This window comes from Microcaecilia unicolor, chromosome 5 (genome assembly GCF_901765095.1).
Source record: "Microcaecilia unicolor chromosome 5, aMicUni1.1, whole genome shotgun sequence".
Classification (NCBI taxonomy): domain Eukaryota; kingdom Metazoa; phylum Chordata; class Amphibia; order Gymnophiona; family Siphonopidae; genus Microcaecilia; species Microcaecilia unicolor.
In genome coordinates this window covers 149,374,326-149,392,299 of record NC_044035.1, presented here as the reverse complement: position 1 = coordinate 149,392,299, position 17,974 = coordinate 149,374,326, and the positions used below count along the sequence as shown (strand labels likewise).

General features: G+C 42.0%; 1 protein-coding gene across 1 annotated transcript in view; it reads right to left on the bottom strand.

Moving 5' to 3' along the window:
* The window catches only part of CDH23 (cadherin related 23), a 1,475,307-nt gene extending 1,457,862 nt beyond the window's left edge, over positions 1-17,445 (bottom strand). Inside the window, exon 1 of the mRNA XM_030204991.1 lies at positions 17,016-17,445. Within this exon, the coding sequence (XP_030060851.1) occupies positions 17,016-17,445 (430 nt within the window). The remainder of the gene's footprint in view (positions 1-17,015) is intronic.
* Positions 17,446-17,974: the final 529 nt, after the last annotated feature.

The window sequence follows — 17,974 nt, the reverse complement described above, 5'->3', positions numbered from 1 at the left end:
TGCACAGGTCTAAGCAGCAGTCAGAGTTGAACATGTGCTGAAATGCTATTCTGTGCAAAAATATTATGTGCAGATTAGCATTCTTACATATGCAACTCCAGGTGCTGATACAATATTGTTGTGCTCACACCTATGCACAGCTCTAGTTACCATATGCACAGAAACATGTGTGCTGGCATCCAGTATGCTCTCCCAGGTTAGCGCACAAGTTTTATGCAGGGCTTGTTTGCTGCATCAGTGAGCAAAAATGTTGGTGTTATGTTTGCATTAAAAACTGTGCACTAACCTGCAAGTGCACAGCTGTAATGCAAGCTTACTTCATTCACCTCAAAATGCTAAATACTGCAATTATACAGTTAAACCTCCAAGCTGGACACTTGGATACTGGTTTGGGTTAAAATTCCTCTCTTCTCATCTGTGTGTTTTTCTAGACCAGGGCAGACAAGCTCTTGTTTTTTTTATTTTTTTACTCTACTTGATTTGTTCAGCTTGAGTTGATCTGAATTTTATTTTCCATCCCTACTGCATTGCATGTTAAATAGGAACTTTCTCGTTTTTGCCCAAATTACTACTTGAGAGGACTGTGAAATTTCTTATCCTCTAAGAGGCTCTTCTCATCTATACCTACTAATTAATGTTTTGCTACACCACACAGTTCTGCACCCACAACCTGATTTACAAAAGGGCTGTTCTCATTTTGAGCCTATGAGGGAATCCTCTCAGAAAACTGATCCCACATGAGTACACATTAGAAGGGATATCCAAGTGTTAAAATTTAATGCCAAGAAGTACAGAGTGATGCTCTTAAGGTATCGGATAGGAAGGGAAAGACTCTGGAGAGGGACCTTGGGGTGATGGTATCTGAGGATCTAAAGGTGAAGAAACAATGCGATAAGGCGGTGGCCATGGCCAGAAGGATGGTAGGCTGCATAGAGAGGGGTATAACCAGCAGAAGAATGGAGGTGTTGATGCCCCTCTACAAGTCATTAGTGAGACCCCACTTGGAGTATTGTGGAGTTTTAGAGGCCGTATCTTGCTAAGGATGTAAAAAGACTTGAAGCGGTGCAAAGAAAAGTTACAAAAATGGTATGGTATGGGATTTGCATTGCAAAATGTACGAGAAGAGACTTTCTGACCTGAACATGTATACCCTGGAGGAAAGGAGAAACAGTGGGTGATATGATACAAATGTTCAAATATTTGAAAGGTATTAATCCACAAACAAACCTTTTTCAGAGATGGAAAGGTGGTAGAACTAGAGGACATGAATTGAGGATGAAAGGGGCCAAACTAAGGAATAATGTCAGTAAGTATTTTTTCATGGTGAGTATGGTAGATACTTAGAATGCCCTCCCGTGGGAGGTAATGGAGATGAAAATGGTAATGGAATTCAAAACTGCATGGGATAAACACAAAGAATCCTGTTTAGAAGGAATGGATCCACGGAAAACTTTGCAGAGATTGGGTGGCAACACCAGTAATTGGGAAGCAAAACCAGTGTCTTTGCCCTGATGTGCCCTGAAAATGGCAAGGACAAATCAAGGTCTGGTATACATGTAAAGTACCACATACAATGAGTTTATCCTGTTGGGCAGACTGGATGGATCATATAGGTCTTTATCTGCCGTCTACTATGTTACTATTGGGCTCATTTTCGAAAGAGAAGGACGTCCATCTTTCGACATAAATCAGAAGATGGACGTCCTTCTCACAGGGTCGTCCAAATCGGTATAATCAAAAGTTGATTTTGGACGTCCCCAACTCTTTCCGTCGCGGGGACAGCCAAAGTTCAAAGGGGCGTATCGGAGGCGTAGCAAAGGCGGGACTTGGGCATACCTAACACTTGGACGTCCTCGACCCATAATCGTAACACTCAACCTAGAGTAATTAGGTTTCCATGCTTGGAATGGAAAATATGTTTTCAGACATTTGTGTATGCGAGAATAAATGAAGTATTTATATTTTCCATATTTAATCTGATGTTTCACTATGATTAATGCTAATTATGTGCAATCATTTGAAATGGTTCAAGATATGTCAAATGATATATCTTACATCATTTTATGTCATTCTCAAACCAGAGATCTGGTAATTACCGATAGTTGAGTCGCGTAGCCTTTGACTTCTGAGGCCTTTTCCTCCATATGTTGTTCTTTATTTTTATTGTTATTTGATTTTTTGTTTATAGGGTCTATATACCTCCACAGTTGCTGACTTGCATTCTCAAACCAGAACCATAGGAAAGTATCCAAAATTTTAGAGGTCTTTTTTTTTTGTTGAGTCATTGATTGCACACACTATTCTTACACAAGATTTGATTAGTAGCACTGTGGAGCAAATATTCAGCCAGTCAGCGGTTTATTGGCTGCCACATGCCCACATATTCAATGGCAGGCCATGCCCAGGAACTGGCATTGAATATTAGTGTTTGGGCAGCTGGCTATCCGTTATCCGCCTGAGTTGTATGTGGTCAATCTGTCCAGTTAACTTAGGCGGTTAAACGATGAATATCAACACTTAACTGCATAAGTGCCAACTCCACCCACTGACAGACCATGGCTTTAGCAGATAGTTCTGGTATTCAGTGGTACTAATTGGTTAAGTGCAGCAGAATTAGAGGTGTAGCTAGGTGGGGCGCCAGAGGAGCAACTGCTCCCCCAAACAGACTTCTGACAGCGCCAGAACCTATTTTTCAGGTGATCTCGCATGTCTGCACAGTACATAAGCACATAAGCACTGCCACGCTGGGAAAAGACCAAAGGTCCATCAAGCCCAGCACTCTGTCTCCGACAGCAGCCAATCCAGGCCCCAAGAACCTGGCAAAAAACCCAAAATTTAATAACGATCAATGGACTTTTCCTTCAGAAATCTGTCCAGACCCCCTTTAAACTCAGCAAGGCCAGCTGCTGTCACTACCTTCTCCGGCAATGAGTTCCAGAGTCTAACTACGCGCTGAGTAAAGAAAATCTTTCTCTGATTTGTTTTAATCCTATCACATTCTAATTTCATCTTGAGTCCCCTGGTTCTATTATTGTTAGAAAGTGTAAACAAACGCTTCACATCTGTCCGCTCTATCCCGCTCATTATTTTGTAAACCTCTATCATATCACCTCTCAGCCGCCTTCTCTCCAGGCTAAAGAGTCCTAGCCGTCTTAATCTCTCCTCATAGGGTAGTCGTCCCATCCCTTTTATCATTTTTGTCGCCCTTCTCTGCACCTTCTCCAATTCCTTTATATCTTTTTTGAGATGAGGCGACCAGAACTGATCACAATACTCCAGGTGCGGTCGCACCATGGAGCGATATAACGGCATTATAACATCCTCACGCATGTGCCTAAGTAGTCAGCGCTCCTTTCTCCCTGGCTACTCTTCTGCGCAGAATATCATCTGATAGCCCTACACAAGCAATTTAACTGGCCAGAAGCCTCTCCTGCCTGGTTACATTGCTTTGAATATGGACCCCACTGTAAGAATCATGCACACAGATAACAGAGAGAATTTCCAAACTGAAGCACTTATTAAAATTTAAAAAAAAACATGAAAAATACAAAAAACAATCAAAAAATAAAACAAACGTTTGCCAATGCACATTTATTTAATGCAGGGCAGATTATCCAATTGTATTCATTGTATTGAATATTTTTGGGAAACATAGGAATCGGGTACATGGCTTAGGCCAGGGGTTTCCAAACCAGCCCTCGGGGTACACCCATCCAGTCGAATTTTCAGGATATCCTTATTGAATACAATTTTAGAGGAGGATATCCTACATCTGCTAATGAGTATAATATGTGTTTTATTGCAAGATCCTGAATTCTAAGGGATAGTTGTTAACATTTCTTTCATACTCTAACCTGCCAATACAATTGAAACAATGCATCTATCTTGACAAAAAAAATGCAGAAAGAAATATATATATTTTTTAAGAAATCAGATCAGGTGTATCAAAACAGAGAATAACAAATCTCTGGATTCAAACAAAGTCCTTCTTTGAACTCCAATTATTCCTTCTTGGATAACCTTGAAACATCATAATTATTCACAATAATCAGTGTACCATCATTTTTACCTGTAAGTTAATACATCACATTTTGAATGATTCCACACTAATTTGTCATAAGATTTATGAAACTTGCACTTTTTCTAATGAGATTTATGCAAATATGACATTATGTGGGTGGGACCAAGGATTATATGAATTTAAAAGAATCTTGTCATCCTCGCACCCACAATTAAAAATGCTTCCCAGGCTTCATTTAGAAGGCAAAATGCATCCTTGAACCAGTAAATCACAGCTTGGCTTTCAAATCAGAAACCACAACAATAAAGACAGATGCTAACTCTGCTGCCACTTCAGCATGAAACTCCTGCACAATAGACGGTCACCCAGGTGCTCAATAAAGTTTTGTTGCCCTTCTGTGCCTGTGCAATGATATGAGGTTACTAGGTATGTTCAGCATATGAACAACTGTGTGTGCTGAAGGGCCCTGCAAATTTAGTTCAGAGACCCTGTATGTGATTAATATTTCTATGTCCAGAGATCCCCTAGAAGTTTTGGACTTCAGAACAGCCATTTCAGATCTGCAGGGAGCAGCTGAACCGTAAACTTCTTGCAGGCTAGCTTCTGCTTCCTTCATAGAAAATTCTAGTATTCCAAGTCGCTCCTAGACTAGTCACTCAACCATTCATCCTCTTTTACCCCCCTGTTTATCAAGCTGCACTAGCAGCTGTGGTACGCTAATACCAACACAGCCTATTCACTTTGTGTCGGCATTGCTGCGCGGCAGCCGTTAGCGCGGATTAGTAAACAGGGAGGTTAGTTAGTACATGAATATCTGGCCATAAGAGGGGGAGGGGGTAAAGACAACTGGAAAAGGCCATGGAGTGGAGGAGTAGCCTAGTGGTTGACCTGACAACCAGGAAAGTCCAGTTCAAATCCCACTACTGCTCCTTGTGATCTTGAGCAAGTCACTTAACCCTCCACTGCCTTAGGTACAAACTCTTAAGGGTCCTTTTACTAAGCTGCAGTGAGTGCTATCAGGTGCTTACTACAGCTTAAAGGCTTACCAAGGGATGCACTCAGGATCCTTCAGTAAGTTCAAAATCTGCATACTACAAAAAAATGTTGTAAAATTTTTGTTGGAGGGGTCTTTTGTCTGGGGGAAGCAGAGAATGGGCATTTCTGTGCTAATCAGTTAGTGCATCCTCATCACTGCATGCTAACTCGTTAGCACAGAATTACTGCGTGAACACTTACCGCCTACAAAATAGGTGTTAGTAGGTGCTCCCAACGTAATTCTTTTTAATGGCTGTGCACTAATGGCAACACTAATGCATAGCCATTAATGGAAAAAAATAGAAAGTCAGCCATTTGCTGGCTGTGGTATAAATGTCCTTAGTGTGCAGGAAAAATCCACATAAGAGCGCGCTAAGGCCACTTTTTACCGCAGCTTAGTAAAAGAATCCCTTTATATTGTAAGCCCTCTGGGGACAGGGGAAATACCAACTATACCTGAATATACCTCAAGCATGGTGCCAGGGTCAGGCTGCACTGACTGTCATGCTATAAGACGCTCTGATGACTTGCTCTGACTTTCCTTTTTTTCCTCTGTTGCATTTCTTTCTTAATAGCAAAGACTAAGCATCAGGGAAAAGTTATGATTTCCTCGTGAACTTCAACCTCCACAGCAGCTTCAGGACATCGTTTCATCCAGGAGTTCACCAGCATGCTCTTGCCTTCTCAGGGCATTCTCACTAAGCAGCGAAGCTTCACTGAGTCCTGTAATTCCTAATCCAACAGCAGTGTTTTGCAGTGGGATTGTAGCTCCACAGCAGGCCCCAGTCCGGATTTTGGAACCAGCTGTAGGAAGAGAGCTCAAACAAGTAGCATCATCGGGTGAGGTGGAACTCCTGCCCCAGGCTATGACGCAGAGGGCTGTGAGTGCAGAGAAGGGGCAAAGCTCCAAGGCTACGGTTAGTGGCCTGCAGGAAGTGTTAGAAAAAGCACTGAAATTATTATCTCTGCCTCCTCTCCAGTAATATGTAATGAAAAATAACTTTGGATGATATCTGGACCGCTGTTGCTTTGATGCAGAAACTACGTGTGTAGTTTGCTAATTTTGCTTCACAGACACAGGTGAAATCTCAAGGTGTTGAATTCAAGTCTTTTACATTGACTCAGAGGGCAGATTATTTGGATAAAGAGTTAAAGACAATTAAAGAGACTCAGTTGGCTTTCATTTTGTATAAAACTGTCATTCACAGAAAGCAAGAGAAACTGGAGAATGTGGCTAGACACTCAAGATCAAAATCTTGAATTTTCCACAAGTTTTTGTTCATCACTAATGGACCTGTTTTATAGATATTTGAAAGAGACGTTGAAATTTCTAGAAGGTTTTCTACCCCCACTGATTCATATCTTTTATGTCTCGCTGGATAAAAATGCTAAAAGACCTGAGATGAATTCAGAAGCTACTTTAGATGTAACTGTTTTTTGGAAAAGTCAGAAGATTTTGTTGTTAAAAGATCTACCATAATTGTAACCTTTGTGCAGGATAAGAATTCAGTCACGCGTTTATATTTCTGATATCGGAATGTAGAATTTCTTACTACTACTACTACTACTTAGCATTTCTATAGCGCTATTAGACGTACTCAGCGTTATACACTTGAACATGAAGAGACAGTCCCTGCTCTACAGAACTTACAATCTAATTAGGACAAACAGGACAAATAAGAGACAAGGGAATTACTAAGGTGAGGAGGATGAAATAAGGGTACTGAACAAGTGAGTAAGGGTTAGGATTTAAAAGCAGCATCAAAAAGGTGGGCTTTTAGCCTAGATTTGAAGACAGCCAGAGATGGAGCTTGACGTACCGGCTCAGGAAGTCTATTCCAGGCATAATGTGCAGCAAGATAAAAGGAATGGAGTCTGGAGTTAGCGGTGGAGGAGAAGGATACAGATAAGAGAGATTTACCCAGTGAATGGAGTTTCTGGGGAGGAGTGTAGGGGCCGATGAGAGTGAAGAAGTACTGAGGAGCTGTAGTGAATGCACTTATAAGTCAATAAGAGGAATTTGAACTGTATGTGGAAACGGATAGGGAGCCAGTGAAGTGACTTGAAGAGAGGGTTAATATGAGCATAGTGACACTGGTGGAATATTAGTCATGCAGCAGAATTTTGAACAGATTGAAAAGGAGAGAGATGGCTAAGTGGGAGACCTGTGAGAAGCAATAGTCTAAGCGAGAGGTGATAAGAGTGTGGATAAGGGGTCTGGTAATGTGCTCAGAAAGGAAAGAGCGAATTTTGGTGATATTGTAGAGAAATGACAGGTTTTAGCAGTCTGCTAGTTAGTTTTGAGGAGGAAAGAAGATGTGCAGTTTCTTCTTCAGTGATTTCAGAAAAGGAAGAAAAGGAGGCAGGGGTTGGATGGTTGAGAGAATGGAATAAGGGAAGGAGAGATGGAGGTGACTTGGTTGAGAATTCAAGTTTAATCTTGTGAACCTTATCATGAAAGCATTCAGCCAGAGTCTGGGGAGAAAGTGAAGGGGGAGTTGGAGGTGAAGGCACTTTGAGGAGAGAGTTCAGTGTGGCAAAGAGACGTTGAGGGTTTGAGCCAAGAGAATTTGTCAACTGGATGTAAAAGTCCTGTTTGGCAAGTAAAAGAGTAGACTGGAAGGAGGTCATCAAGAATTTGAAATGTATGAAGTCAGCATGGGCATGGGATTTCAGCCAAAGGCGTTCAGCAGAGCGGGCACAGGAACATAGGTAGCGGATTCTAGAGGTCAGCAAGGCTGGGGTTTGGTACGCCTTACAGAACGGGGAATGGGAGGAGCAAGAGTATCCAGAGCAGAGGAGAGAATAGAATTATAGGAAGAGACAGCCTCATTGACAGACTTGGATAACATAGTGGTAGAGAAGAGATTTGAAACACTGGAGGGCAGAGCAGAAGGGTCAATAGACTGAAGATTCCTAAATGTATTGGTTAAGATTGGACGGGACTGGGGAGGAGGATGTTTAAGTGTGAAAGTTATCAGATGATGGTCAGAGAGGGGAAGAGCTGAGGCGCAGAAACTGGAGAATGAACACTTTGAGAAGAGGATAAGATTAAGACAGTGGCCATTCTGGTGAGCAGGGGTAGTGAAGCGCAGTTGAAGATTGCAACAGGATGTTAAAGCAAGAAAGTGAGAAGCATGAGTCAGAGGGGTCATTAGCATGAATGTTAAAATCCCCAAGAATGAGGGAAGGAGATGAAGATTCAAGAAAGAAGGAAAGCCAGGCATCAAAGTCAGTGAGAAAGGAAGAAAGGGACTTATCGGGGGGGGGGGGGGGGGGGGGGGGTCGATAAATGACTGCTACTCAGAGAGGTAGAGGAATAAATAGATGGATGGAGTAGACTTCGAAGGAAGAAAAGCAGTGAGACTCAGATGGAAGAAGAGGTTGAAATCTACAAGAGGGTGAAAGTAGTAGCCCGACACCACCTCCGCGGCCAACCGGGCGAGGAGTATGGGAGAAAAGATAACCTCCATGACATAGGGCCGTGACTGAAGCACAGTCTGCAGGGCAAAGCCAAGTTTCAGTTAGAGCAAGCAGATAGAGAGTAAGAGAGATAAGAGGTCATGGATGTAGGAAAGATTGGTCCTTGGCACTAAATTGAATATTTTTCCTGATGTGTGTATAAATATAGGAGCCCTTTTACAAAGGCTTGCCAAAAAGTGGCCTGCAGTAGTGTGGGTGCGTGTATTGGACATGTGCTGGACCATTTCTCCAGCGTGTCTGGAAAAATGTTTTTTTTTGGTGGGGCCAGGAAATGGACATGTGGCAAAATGAAAACCAGAACGCATCTATTTATGGCCTGATCCCTTAACGTCACCCATTGACTTAGCGGTAAGGACTCATGTGTTACCCAATCGGTAACCATCCAGCGTGCACCAAATACATTTTCTCGATTACTATAAAGGAATAAAAAAAAAGCAAGGAATCTTAGACCTCCAGAGAGAAGGATCCAAAAACAAAAAAAGCCTCAGAGAGTAGGCAACTTGAATATAAATGAAACAGCTGACTGAAAAATCCCTACCAAATACAGTACAATATGATTCTTATTAGTTGGTCACCTAACCAGAAACTGACGTTGCTGATGTGCGGCTCTGTATAAATGATATCAGTTATGATGAATCACAAAAAACAAAAGATACTTCTCAGTTGAACCACACATTTACATAAAAAATGCAGAAAAAGTTTGCACCTAAGGTGAGGGTTTCCTGCTGCAAAGATAGAAACTGTTTCCTCCACTTTTGGGTACTAGAGACAAAAACAGTGATGGAATTCAAAAAGGTGTGGGATGAACATAGAGGAACTCTATTTAGAAAATAAATGATATAAAACAAAACAAAACAAAAATAACCTTAAATGGCTGCAGGTGGGTGGATGTGTGAGTGACGCTTGGACGGCTACTCTGGCTGTAAAGAATTAAGGCCCGTGCCAGACAGACTTTATAGGTCTGTGTCTGTATATGGCAATCCAGTTTAGGTGGGCTGGAAAGGGCTTCAGTGGCAACTTCACTAGCTGGAACAGAGGACAGTGCTGGGTAGACTTTTACGATCTGAGTCCCGTAAATGGAGTGGACATTGACAGCAACTCTAGTAGATGGAGTATAAGGTCAGAGCCAGACGGACCTCTACGGTCTATGTCCTAGAAACATCAAAGAAAGTCTCATTGTTGATTTAATCATGAATTGATAATGAGTGTGATTGTTGGGCAGATTGGGTAGACCATTCAGGTCTTTTGTTTGCTGTCACTTACTATGTTACTATGGGGCCCTGCGCGTAAGGGCCTAAGTGCGTGTAGCATACGTGAAATCAGCATTACTGCCCAGCTAGCTTGTGCACCTGGCAGTAATTCTGAGTTTGGTGTATGCCAAAAACACACGCGTCCCGGCGGTAATCGGCAGTTTCTCAGTTGAGTTTTCCTTAAGTTGTATGTGATACAAGGAAATTTCTATCAAGATGCAAATTGTCTTGTTTTTTTTGTTTGAAATTTCATAAATAAATACTAAACAAAACTCCTGGTACTTGCCAATACGTTGTTTAATCATACCAAGTCTACTTCACACAAGTATAGCTCTCTAGTACTCTGATAACCGTGAGGTAATAGAGGAAAAGACTTCGGAAACTCAGTGACAGCTGCCGGCACTTTTAATAGAACAGCTGACCGCTCTGCTCGGCGTGGCTCCATTTAAGCTCATGCTGGCGAGAATCGTCATTAGTCTCAAAAACCTCTTAGCAATGATTAATCTTTCATATAAATGCTGTGCAACTTATGGTACTATAAAAGTACTTAGCTGTGGTCTGTGCTGGAGCAAACACAAATGTGCGCACCCAACAGCGAGCTCCTGTTTCGCTTCAATGCTTCATAAGGAGCCGGACCTTGTGTCTCTTAACAGCACCTTCCAGAACCGTTAAGAGGATTGAGCAATAAGATGGAAAATAAAGAAACAATGAGGGAGGGGGTCAATATTCAAAGTGATTTAATCATGTAGGCTCCTGCTTTGTTAAATTGCCTGTGCAGGGCTATCTGGGGATATTCATTGACAGTTAACTGAATATCAGCACTAAAAACCTAACTGGTTAAGTGCTAGCTGTCCGCAAAACCCCGGATATTCAATGCCGGTGCCCAGACTTGGCCTGACATTGAATATCTGGGCATAAAGCCAGTAGTGGTGAGAAAAATCACTGACCACCACCAGCTGAATATTTAACCCATTGATAAAATGGTGTGGTAGCTGTTTTAGATCACTTTTAAAGGTAATAAATAGAAGTAAAAAAAAAAAGTTGATACCTTTTTTATTGGACTAACAATAAATGTTTTCATTAGCTCTTCTTCAGATCAGAAAAACATCTGAAGGAGAAGGTATTGCCTTTGAAAGCTAGTCAAAATTGTATTGTTAGTCCGATATGTTAAACTGTTTGTGAGCCCTTGTGCCTAGGCCGAGGCTTAGGAAGGCCAAGGCCTAGGGTAGACCAAACAGGCGCTAAGCAAACCCACGGCCACAAAGCCCCGCACACTCAGGACAATCCACTAGCACCACCAGGAAAGGGAGATAGACCACTCAGGCGGGCCTCATGGCTGAACGGGAACCAACTTGTACAGATTCCAAGCATACGGCTGAACTGGAACCGAGTCACACACTAGGGAAAGGAAAAAAGAACAATGAGGGGTCCCAAAAGGGACTGGAGCACATGCAATGCACACAGCGCTAGATAGTGACACAAGGGAAGGGCGACAGACAAAAAGCTGGCAGGTAGAGGCTACGACCAGAGGAAGAGAATGCAAACAAAGGCTACACAGAAACACAGGTAGCAGAGGCAAAGCCCGCAGGGGAAAAAGGAAAGCCGAGGACAGAAGGGACACAGACTCTACAAGAGCGAAGTTCCACAGGAATACTTTAGGCTACACCATACAGCACTCAAATACACTAGGCTGTGCCACACAGTACTCAAGGGAAAAGGGAAGCCACTCATAGGAACACTCTAGGCTATACCATACACACTGAAGGGTAAAGGGAAACCACTTATAGGAATACACAAGGCTGTGCTTCACAGCACTCAAGGGCAGAGGCGTAGCCAGACACCCAATTTTGGGTGGGCCTGGGCCCAAGATGGGTGGGCAGAAGAATTCTACCCTGTCCCACAAGTGATTTGATCTCTCCCTCTCTCACCTGCATGCCATATGGACTCTCTAACAACCCCCTCCCCCACATACCTTTTAGATAGCCGATTTTCACTGGCAGCAAGCAGCAACTAATACACACTGCTCATGTTGGCCCCACAGCCTTCCCTCTGATGCAACTTCTTGTTTCCGCATAGGCGGAAATACATCAGAGGGAAGACTGTGGGGCCGATACGAACAGTATGCATCAGTTGCTGCTCGCTGTAGGTGAAGATCTGCTATTTACAAGGTATGCAGGAGGTATAGTTGTTGAGAGTTTTCGGCTGGTGGGGTTTAGGGATCCCTGCCAGCCACATCACAGGTGTGCTGCTACTGGGTGGGCCTGAGCCCAAAGTGGGTGGGCCTGGGCCCACCCGGGCCCATCCTTGGCTACGCCAATGCTCAAGGGTCAAGGAAATCCACTCACAAGAATACACAAGGTTGACCATACTGGACTCGAAGGTAAAGGGAAACCACTCATAAGAATACACAAGGCTGTGCCACAAAGTCAAATAACAGACACTAGAGACAAAGGGGAAAGCAAGCAAACAGGGAAAGCTACCTTTACATACACCAATCAGATAAGGAGCAATGCTCACAAGACTCAGGAGACAAATACAGCAGACAAAGAGTTAAAGCAGGCTAAAGGGAAGGACTGCTTTAACACACAAGTCAGAAAGAAGCAGGCCTTACACTGCAGTCAAAGATTAAAAGCTAACAAAGGAGAAAAACAAACAATGTTCTTACCAGAACTCAGCAGCACACAGAGACAGAGCAAACAGAGCACCCACAGCTGCACGGAAATAAGGTAATCAAGGGAAGCTATTAGGCTAGGGAAACAATCAAGCATACACTAGAAACAACCAGCACACAGAGAAGCTACAAGCAACAAGAAGAGTAAGCAAACTCCAACGGATGCACAGCAATACAGCATGCTACTAGCACAGACAGAGAGAGGGCAAGAGGCCTGGCTGACAGGAATCAACGCTAAAGCATAGGCTGTAGGGAGTGGTAGATTTAAATAGATCTGACTTCTGACGTCTGCTGCCTCAGATGTCAGCTCAATCCTTAACAGGCCAATCAAAAGCAAGTCCCAGCCATTCCCCTGCCAGTCTTAGCAGAATCATAACACAATAAAAGAGGTATTATCTGATTTTCTTTCTTTTGTTTGTTTTATTTCTATTTATTGCCCCGTAGGAAACAGTTGTTTTTCTTACTTTAGAACAATGGTTCCCAAACCTGGACCTGGAGGCAGCCCAGCCAGACAGGTTTTCGGGATATCCATACGGAATATTCATGAGATAGATTTACATGCAGTTGAGGCAGTGCATGCAAATCTCTCTCATAAATATTGTATACTTTTAATTCTTGCCAACATTGTTGACTTTTTGGGCTACTATTTTCTTGTAATCTCTGACAGCTTAATGGTGTATTAGACTTGACAAGACAGCCTGATCTCCGTGAAACAGAAAAGCTGGTGCAGGAAATTAAGAACTGTTCTAACCCCAGTTGCAAAGATACAGATTAGACCCAATTTCAACCCATAAGCAAAGTAAATTCCAGAGAAATTACACAGGAAAAAGGTCAACGTAAAATGATGACATTTTCATTATGGTTTAAAGAATACTTCCCGTGGTGCCCTAGAGGCTTTGATTTTGATCCAGATTCCTGGTGACGCAGTAGTTTCTTCATCTTTACATACAACATCAAGCTTCACAAAGCTAAACAGTATGGGGAAACTAGGACAAAAGTGTAAGCCCATTTAACTGGTTTGGAATCAGTTATAAGTACATGCAACAGAGATTGAATATCATTAATTAATTTTTGCAGTTCAAATTGGTTTGGTACTGGTTTCCAAAACCACTACATATCCAATTTAAACGAGGACTATTATAAATGACAATGTAAATGCCTATTAAAATTATAAAGGCTTCAAGTACAGCTCTAAAACCTAGAGAATTATTAGTGAGTCCTGAATATGCTTTAATTCCCGCAAAGTGCATGCAGTTAAGTTTCTCAACAGCACTTCAAAATGAAATGGTTTGGCGATTAAAGCCCACACAGAAAAAAAAGACTGAATTAGCTCAAGTGTGAAACTCCTGAGCAGTAACACCGATTGTCAAGGTTTCAGCTTAACAACTGTTCCATTCCTTCAGGTCTCATAAACATTCATGGTTCAATCAGCTTTCAAAACTGAACATTCATACATTCACTTGCCTTTGTACTATAAATTGCTACACCTCATGCTTACAGTAAGGATGGGGAGCTGGAAAAAGTGTACCCATTTCAACTCCTGCCAGTCCAACCATTTTTGGCATGCACCATTCCAGCGATTTATGAGCTCACATGAACAAAGTATGTGACCAGACACATAGGGGTAGATTCAGTAAAGAGTGCCTACAAAATTGGCGCCAACCCCTCCCGCTTAAACATTATTCTATAAGCCACGCCTGAAGTTCAGTGTGGTTTATAGAATAATGCATAGGTGTAAACTTAGGCACAACAATTTGCACCAGCGAAAATGTGGTACAAATGCCTGTGCCTAAATTTACGTGTGGAGCACTGTTCTGTGATTATGTGCAAAACTCAAAGCCATGCCTCTGTTCCGCCCTGAAATGCCCATGACCATCCCCTTTCCACACCCCATTTTTTTTGAGCCACACATTCATTTTAGGTGAAGAGTCCACTCCTCACTTAACGTGTGTAACACCCAATTAAATCTAATTAGTGCCAATAAGTGCTTGTTAGCCAATTGGCTTGTTATTCTATTTAATTGTGCACACAAATCAAGACCATACCTATATTTGTGCATGGATGTTTTGGCGACCTTTATAAAATCAGGGGGATGGGTAATTATAGTTCGCTGAAAGTTAGGAGCCAGGATGATGTGCACTAAACATCCTGATTCCATAAAAGTCACCAAAAATTGAGCACTCAAACTTAGGAATGAGCCCAATCTGCATACACCATTTAATTGAATAACAAGCCAATTAACACCAGTAATTGGCTTTTTAACAAGTAATTATTGGTGCTAATTGTAATCAATTAACATGTATGTGCATAAATTTAGGCACTTGATCCATGTGTAAATTTTACATACATCCTACATCCTGGAAAAGGGGGCACAGAAATATTAGGATCGTGGGCATTTTGGGGTGGTGTGTGTGTGTGGATTTGAGTTACATACGCAATTATAGAATAAGGGGCTTCTGTGCTTAAATTTAGGAAGGGGCATTTGCACCATGTTTTCATTGGTGCAAATGGACAGGAATAAATTTATGAATGACCCCTGGGCTTAACCATTATTCTATAAATCTAACTTTAGGTGCAGCTTATAGAATAGCACTTAAGCGGGTCTTTTTCGTGCCAATTTTATAGGCACATATTTTAGAATTCACCCCTAAGCGTAAATTATATATCAGCAATTGCCACTGAAGAATATTAGCATAAGTCCACATGAAAGCCCACATTTACACATCTCAGCTTTAGGCATGAATACTTACACTAGCTTAATGGCTAGTGTAAATGCTCGCACCTAAATGTAGGCAGTTAGGCACATAAATGCTGGTATTCTATAAGATGTGCAAGTGCGTGCTAAGCATGCCCCTGACTCATCCATAGCCTTCCCATATCCATGCCATCTTGCAGTTGCATGCTATATATTTCAGCTAAGCACAATTACATCCATAACTGATTAGTGTCAATTAGCACCAATTATAGCCAATAATTGGTCATTATTGCCAATTAGCAGCTATTCTATTACTTGGCCACACGACTTTGCACACTAAGCAAAAGAAAATTTAAACTCTGACTTTAACACCAAAGTGTCACCAGGCTGTCTAACGTCAAGGTGGTCTTCCTGCCACCAAACACTACCTCTCTGATCCAACCTATGGATCAGGGCATAATAGCCAATTTCAAACAACATTATCAGGCTCTTGTGCTACGTCATCTGATGAGCGTTATGGATGATCAGACTGACAAGGATAAATGTGCTGTTGAACTGGCTCGTAATCTATCATGGTTGGATTCCCCACATATGCAGAAAGAAGCCTGGAATCATGTTACACAGGCAACCATTGTGAACTGCTACAAGCAGGCAAGCTTTGTTAAGGATGTGGAGAGGGACGAAACAGATGCAGCTGTTGCAAATGCGTCAGATGAAGAGGTTATTGACATCCCAGCCAGTGCTACTGAAGAGGAGTTCCATCGCTACGTAGCTGTTGATTACGATCTACAAACAGCTGAAGACAGCACTGATGACAAGATATGCGCCTACACGCAGGCAACAAAGGCTGATGATGGAACAGATGAAGAAATGAGCAGCGAGGCACATGCTGATGAAATTCAACAACCTCCTCCTGTCACTTTTGCAAGAGCACTGGAGAGTCTCAACACTGTGCAGGCCTATCTGGAGGTCACTGGATGTCAGTGCTATAACAGTTTTTACCGTCTGGCAGACGTAGTCTATGGAACTCACAAACCAAAGAGTGTACAGAGGACTATAACTGATTACTTCAAGCAAGCCTAATGTCAGTTAACTAAGACTGTATACTGTACATATAATAATAAACAGTACTGTACATATGTTTATCAGATGTCAAGCTTCTTTGGGTCACAACGGTTAAGTGCACGCTCTGGTTAACTGCATGCATTTCTTTGGTCCCAGACCCTTGCACTTAAGTGGATTGCACTGTACTCCCTTCCGGCTAGTAAACACAAACCTCTTTATATTGTACTTCCTCCCTTTGATCTTTGATTTTACCTCGGTAACGCGTTTTATTATTACTTAATAACACCTGATCTCTTTAGGAACCTGTGCTCCCTGAGATCTTCTGTCAAAGAATCTTTTTTGAGCCTCCGCTTGCCATGATGACTTTCTTTGAGCAATCTTGCAGGCTTCATGCAGTCTTTATCTGTGCAATTTGACCTACCCATCTAACTTGCATGGCGGTTTTTCCTCTATCTTAACTTGTAAGTCGAATGGCAGTCGTGAATCTCGTCTGAAAAATGGTGAGTACCCAGTTGAGCTATGAATACTGCTGTTGTATGCTATCATTAGTTCAGGCAAGTACTCTAACCACTTACATTTTTTTCTTTTTATCTAGTATATGCAGCATGTCAAAGATGGTGTGGTTAAATTGTTCACATTGCACATTTCTTTGTGAATATGATGCTGTTGTCCTGCTCTTTCTCATGCCATAAAGTTTTCAGAGCTCTTGTATGGTTTCATACTCAAAATGTTGCCCCTGGTCTGAATGAATTTGCGTTGGGCACCCATAATAATTAACCCATATTTGCATGATACTCTTGGCTATAGTTACAGCTGTCTGATTTCTGGTTGCAGCTGTTACAGAAAATCTGGTGAACATGTCTGTTAGCACCAACACATTCTCCATCCTGTTGGAACTAGGCTCTAAGCTGGTGTAGTCTAAGGCCAAGATTTCTAATGAGTATGTGACTTGGAAACATTTAAACAAGGCTCGTTCTTTTGGGAATAAATCTTTGGCAAGAATACAGCATTTACAGGCCTTTATTCCCTGTTTCACATCAGCCGCCATATTGGGACTGTAATAATCTCTTCTCAAGTTGCACAAGGTTACTTCCTCACTAGCATGTCCTACATGATTGTTTTGTTTTGAATACTTCTCACTGTAACTGTTCAGGAACCACAAATTGTAAGATTTCCTTGTTATCTCTACTGTCATGCACTTGCCTGTACCACAATTTGTTGACATTCGCCAATCTAGTTCTTTGCCGCCACAGCTTCTTACGACTTTGTGACCAGACTGTCAAATTTGTTACATCACTTGTTTCCATATGCTCCAACAATGCATTTAGATCTTTGTCTCCCTTCTACACCTTAGCCAGCCCCTCTAAAGAGTAATTTAGACTAACTTCTTTTTTCTTACTTTGCCGGTTACCACCTTTTTCTCCCTCTGCCGGAGACACTTCCATACCTCTCTGAAATCAATTTTCAAGAAATCTTTTTATCGATCCTCTACCTCTTCCTCCACATATTGAGGAACTTGAGACAATGCATCTGCCACCACATTCTGGTTTCCAGGCTTGTAACATGCTTCAAACTCAAATTCCATTAACTGTGGAATCCAATGTTGCTCTGTTGCCTGCACATTTGCAGTGTTTAAATATTTAAGCGGGGTTTGATCTGTTCTGACCACGAACTTTCTGTACATCAAGTAGTCCCAGAACTTCTCCATCATTGCTCATTTCAACGCAAGTAATTCCAATTTAAATCTGAATGTC